Source organism: Muntiacus reevesi, chromosome 3, assembly GCF_963930625.1.
Source record: "Muntiacus reevesi chromosome 3, mMunRee1.1, whole genome shotgun sequence".
NCBI lineage: Eukaryota > Metazoa > Chordata > Mammalia > Artiodactyla > Cervidae > Muntiacus > Muntiacus reevesi.
Window position 1 is genome coordinate 59,904,151 of NC_089251.1, and position 6,000 is coordinate 59,910,150.

The 6,000-nt window shown below is 39.0% G+C and overlaps 1 protein-coding gene across 7 annotated transcripts in view; it reads right to left on the reverse strand.

Annotated features, from left to right (window-relative positions):
• GCFC2 (GC-rich sequence DNA-binding factor 2) overlaps positions 1 to 6,000 on the reverse strand; it is an 81,540-nt gene extending 75,540 nt beyond the window's left edge. For 6 of the 7 annotated variants that reach the window (XR_010662341.1, XR_010662343.1, XR_010662344.1 and 3 more), the window contains exons 1-2: positions 5,720 to 6,000; positions 1,915 to 2,040 (exon numbers count right to left, since the gene is read on the reverse strand). Coding sequence is in view for 4 of the 7 variants with exons in the window: in XM_065929223.1 (XP_065785295.1) it covers positions 1,915 to 2,040; positions 5,720 to 5,990 (397 nt within the window). In the remaining 3 variants the exon portion in view is untranslated. The remainder of the gene's footprint in view (positions 1 to 1,914; positions 2,041 to 5,719) is intronic. The other variant, XM_065929224.1, reaches the window with a different exon arrangement.

Sequence of the window (6,000 nt, forward strand, 5' to 3'; positions counted from 1 at the left end):
CGTGTAGCTAGTGGATAATGTACTGGATGGTGAAGATACAGGACCTTCACAGAAAGTTTTACTAGACAGCATTATATCTAGAGTCTGGACAAAACTTTACTTGTTTACTAGACTTCAATTCTTAATACTAGCTTTACCACTAAGTACTTCTGTAGCTTAATGAAATTGTTTAAGGAAAAACATTACAAAAACTTCTGGTTCTTGTTATTTCATATGTAATAAAGCACTTGCTACTATATTACAAATCTTTAAAAATATATATTAACAATTATATTTCAAACTAGTGTGTTTTCTTTATAAAGCTATACATTTTGTTTTGCTCAGAAGGGGTCTTAGGCTTTATGAGACTGAAGAGTCCGCAGCACAAGAGAAGTTAAGAACCTTGAATTAGAGTGGACCAAGGAAATATTTCTGGCTTTTTGGGCCATAAGTCTCTGTTATGACTTCTCAGCTCCGCCACTGTAGTGCAAAAGCAGCCACAGACAATACACAATTGAATGAGCATGGCTTTAATAAAACTTTATTCACAAAAGCAGACAGTGGGCCAGATTTGGCAAACAAGTGGTAATTTGCCAACCCTTGAATGGAATTATCTTTCTAAGACACAAAAATGGTCATGTCATCTACTTGCATAAAGTTTTCAGTAGTTTTCTCAAAACCCTGGATTATCTAACTTCAACCTGTACTTTACTTTCTTTTTCTTCTTCTTTCTCAAACCTTAACCAAGCATTTTCAGCCCAACAACTACTTTTTAGCTCTCTGCACATTATTGTGGTTATCTTCCCTAGGTTTTTATATAATGCTGCATCCTGTACCTGAAACATCCTCATAGACAAATTCTTACCACCTTTCAGACACTGAAAGATGGCATGAATCACTCAGTAGAGCACAATGGTTAAGAATTCAGACTCTGTGAAGTAAGCCAGAAAGATAAAGAACATTACAGTATACTAACACATATATATGGAATTTAGAAAGATGGTAATGATAACCCTATATGCAAAACAGAAAAAGAGACACAGAAGTACAGAACAGACTTTTGAACTCTGTGGGAGAAGGTGAGGGTGGGATGTTTCGAAAGAACAGCATGTATATTATCTATGGTGAAACAGATCACCAGCCCAGGTGGGATGCATGAGTCAAGTGCTCGGGCCTGGTGCACTGGGAAGGCCCAGAGGAATCGGGTGGAGAGGGAGGTGGGATGGGGGATTGGGATGGGGAATACGTGTAACTCTATGGCTGATTCATATCAATGTATGACAAAACCCACTGAAAAAAATAAATTAATTAATTAATTAATTTTAAAAAAAAAAGAAAAAAGAATTCAGACTCTGAGGCAGCCAGGGCCCAGAGTAGTTCAATATCCTTTTAGACTAACTCAGCTATTTAGAAGCAGAGCGAGGAGTGGAACTCAGCTCTCTATCATTAATTTTTTCAGCATTTATATATCATTAACTATGCTCAGGTAAACATTATGCTGAACCTGAGATGTATAAGGCAAGATCCCTTCCCTAGCCCCAGTCAAACTGCTCAGCTAATGCCACATGGAACACAGTTAATCTCTGTTAAGCTCTGCCCAAACTCTTGACCCACAAAATTGTTGGACATAATAAAACAACTGCTTTATAAAATAAAATAAGTAAATAAATCCGAAACAAAACAACAAAAAAAGGATATAGGCTCTGCAGCAGATTCCCTAGGTTGGAATCCTAGTGCTGCCTCTTATAAGCCCATCTGACCTTGGGCATGTTATGTAATGGAAATGACAGCCAATTTTGGTCCCTTGACAATCATTAGTAATAACTTACTTGCCCCATACTTCACTAGAGTTTTATCAAAAACAAGAATCACTGGTATAGAAAAATACTAATATTAGAAGTAAAATTCTTAACCAAAATTACAAAAATTACTGACCTACTGATGAAAACTCATCCTCCAGAGTCCTAGAGCTGTTGGGAGATGAACTCTGATCATCTTTACTTTCTGAAGAATGGTGTGCTCCATCCTCTTCGTCAGCTGAAAGATCAACCATTCTGGATTCTAACAGGACATTTTTTGAATATAACAAGAAAGATTCAGGATGTTGAAATCAATAACCGAAATTCTACACAACACATAGCATATATAAAATACGGTGTTTTAATTTTACTTCACATATTTAAAGTAGATATCCAGACCTTTAACTTCCTTTCTTTCTGAAATCAACAGTCTATAAATATGCAACAATATATCCTATTTGCATTATCTACTTAACTAGTGAAATAACATGAAATACATACTATTAAAAAAACGCAACAAGGGAAAAAACAAAAAGAGAAAAAAGTAAATGACAAAAAAATGAAGGAATATTTAAAAGAGAAAAGACTAAAGTAGATAAAGAAAAGAACACTTAATGTATACTTGCTATGTGCTAGGCATACTGAAGTCTGTTCTACAAAATACACTTCATTTAATTCTCACAATTCAATAAAGTAAATGCTATTACTGATGAGGATACTAAGGACTGGAAAGGCTAAATTACATGCCCAGTATCACAAAGTTACTAAATGGAGAAATCAAACTCTTGGATTTAGGCTGGTGGTAAGAGGTACTATAATGGGCACTGCAGGCTCAAACTAAATCATGGATCTATTGCCACTGTGTGATTTTGGAAAGGACACAGTCAATTAATCAATAAACAAAGATAGTATTGAGAGAGAACTCCCCACAGAAGTGTTATCAGGACTGAATGAGCAAAACATAAAGGAAGTCATAGTATTATTGACAAAAAAGGACTTATTACAATTATTTTGTAATATTTGTGAACAACCGTAAGATTTAAGATTGCATAAATAACTACTCTATCTTAAAAATGTTCCTTAGGGATTTCCCTGGCAGCCCAGTGGCTAAGACTGAGCCTTCCAATGAAGGGAGTGCAGGTTTGAACCCTGCTTAGGGAACGAAGATGCTACCAATCACGCATGGGTAAAAGATCTACTCAGAGTGCAAAACACACGGGTGGATTTTAATCTATTCAAGCATAACAAAATGATACAGTTTCAGCTTCCACATGTCACGTAGAAATTAGCACTTGCCTTCTGCCTGTACAAGGATTAAATCACAAACTGCTATAGTTACTGATCTTCAACACATCCTGAAAGGAGTTCAGGGTAGAGATCAGGAATGAGGCACTCTGTGCTTTGGGAAAACTGGCAGAACAGGCTTTCAGATAGGTATTTTCAGGAGATTTTATGAGCCCAGTTCTTGCAGCCCCTCACATCTAGAAAAGCACTAAAATCATTAATGGTGACATTTGTTCCTCATGACTAGCAGCAAGCTTCTGCTAAAATGTGTTTCTGACTGCACAACTCCTCTTCACTAAAATCATATATAATACTGACCTCTTCTCTACATCTCTGGAGCAGTTTCTCAGAGCTATATGAAATGCTGTCTCCTGGGCTACAGTTTTCATTTTGCCCCAAACAAAACTTAACTCACAACTCTTACATTGTGTGTTTTTTTCAGTTAACATCCGTTGCAAACTAACCTTTGAAAACCTATTACCTTTTGAGCTTCGTTGTAATACTCAAGTAGAATACTCTCAAAGAACTAAAAAGGCTATTAAATACTCTTAATCACCTATCTGTGCTTTTCTTCACACGTTCAAACAAAACAATATATTTCAACAGATTGAATGCAGAGACAGCTTTCAGAATTCAGCTGTCTTCTGATACGCCAGACATTAAAGACATTTGCAAACTGAAAACAACGTCATTCTTAACTATTTTTTGGAAAACAGTTATTTTTCTTAAAAATGTTTATTACCCTTACATGTAATGAGTTAACTTTAAAAAAGAATAAAAATGTATCTTAATTTCTAATATGGTAAACTTTATAGGTGCTTCCTCTCTGGTGGCTCAGTGATAAAGAATCCTCAGCCAAAGCAGGAGACTCAGGCTCCATCCCTGGGTCGGGAAGATGCCCTGGAGGAAATGGCAACCCACTCCAGCATTCTTGCCTGGAGAATCCCAAGGACAGAGAAGCCTGAAAGGCTATATAGTCCTTGGGATCACAAAAGAGTCAGACATGACTTAGCAACTGAACAACAATAAACATTATAGATACAATCCACAGAAACAAAGCTTCTTTGGGATCTTTAATTATTCTTAAAGAGTATAAACGGTAAACTTTAAGACCAAAAGGGTAAGAACAAAAAGTTTGAGAACCAAAGTATAACCAGATGACTTACACAAAGCACAAAAATATTTTAAAAAATCATGAAAACTTCAGACAAACAGGTGATTATTAACAATGACTAAGAAATCAACAAAATCACTTGGACTAAAAATACTGGGGTGAAAATATTCCTACCTCAAGACTATATAACCAAAAACTATATATGTATATATATAGGGTTTTTTTTTTACAGATACTTTACTGAAATTATACCATCTTGAAAATAATAAAAAAAAAAAGTAACATATTAGCAACATAGGTTTGTTTTCTACATGGTATTTCATCCTGTGACAAATCAGAAAGCTTCAATTATCATTCTACTGGTGACATTATCCACAGGTGACAAACTGGATTTTCTACTCATATTAACAGGGCAGGGATTAACCTCAATTCATTAAACCTGGGTGTTATGTATTCTGGAGTGCCATGGATTGCAGACAAAGTAGGTAAAAATTGCCATTTACCTGGAGAAGTTGATTGGTTCCAGAGACTTTACTACTAAGTTCACGATGGAATATTTTTAGAAGTTCCTTTTAGACTGAAATAGAATCTCAAATATTTTTATGTGTGTCTGAGTCTGAAGTTAATGTATTTATACTTCAAGACACCACGTAACAAGTTCCTTCCAAGTCTGTTTCTGTGTTTTTATTTCTTTCTCTAACTATATAGCTTTATTTCTAACTATATTCGTATTTAACTCCAATTCAAACTAGAACATATCTCATGTAAACAACTTTATGCTGCCTGAATCCTAGTTTCAAGAAGGCAAAGGTACTTCAAAATTGCTGCATTGCATTTAACTTTATTGCTAGCTAGTCTACAGCGTCACCAGTCAGTGAAAGTCGCACAGTCGTGTCCCACTCTTTGCGACCCCCTGACTATACAGTCCATGGAATTCTCCAGGCTAGAACACTGGAGTGGGTAGCCCTTCCCTTCTCCAGGAGATCTTCCCAACCCAGGGCTCTAACTCAGGTCTCCCGCATTGCACACGGATTCCGTACCAGCTGAACCACAAGGGAAGCCCAATCTACTGTTAGTGTCACATATTGCTACGCTTATCTTTTCTTTAAATAGATTAAAAAAAAAAAGTCCCAAAGTCTGTCACCTAAGTTTTCCCAGCGTACCGGTTTGGTTAAGTGTTTTCGAGAAAAAGAAATGAGGACAGAAAGCACTTCCGCCTACCTAAGAGTATTAGGAATTTTTAAACTCTTGGGTGACAATTTAGCATCAAGCACTTAAAAGCAGTCACTGGTGAGGGTTCAGTTGACGATGCAAACACAAGCCCAAACCGCGCAGAGTTCTTTCTACGCCCCCAAGCGGCCCAATGTGGACATGCAGGCAGCAGGCCAGTGTTCACAGGCACGCACCTCCGCGATTCAATGCTGCTGTGGTAGGCACCGCGTTACAGAAAGCTTTAGACAGCCCCGCGGACTGCTACCTCACCCTCCCCACTCCCCACTCCCCGCTCCCCGCTCCTGGCGCCCACTCTCCTGCCCAGCGTCACCTGGGACGTCGGAGGATCCATCCAAGCGCGGAGCCGCTGTCGCGGCGCGCCGGGAACTAGCCCAGGCCCGGCCGCGGCGGCGGCCCCGGCCCCGACGGAGCAGTTCAGCCACCTCCGCATGGCCTCTTCCAGACGGCGGCCCTTGCACCGCAGGGCCCCGGGCCGCCTGCTCCCCAGTCTCCCCGGGTTCAGCAAATGTCTCCTGGGCGCCGTCGCTGTCACTAGAGTCTGCTCGGCGCGGCCGGAACGTTCTTTTCGGCCTGTGAGCCATGGCCGAGGAC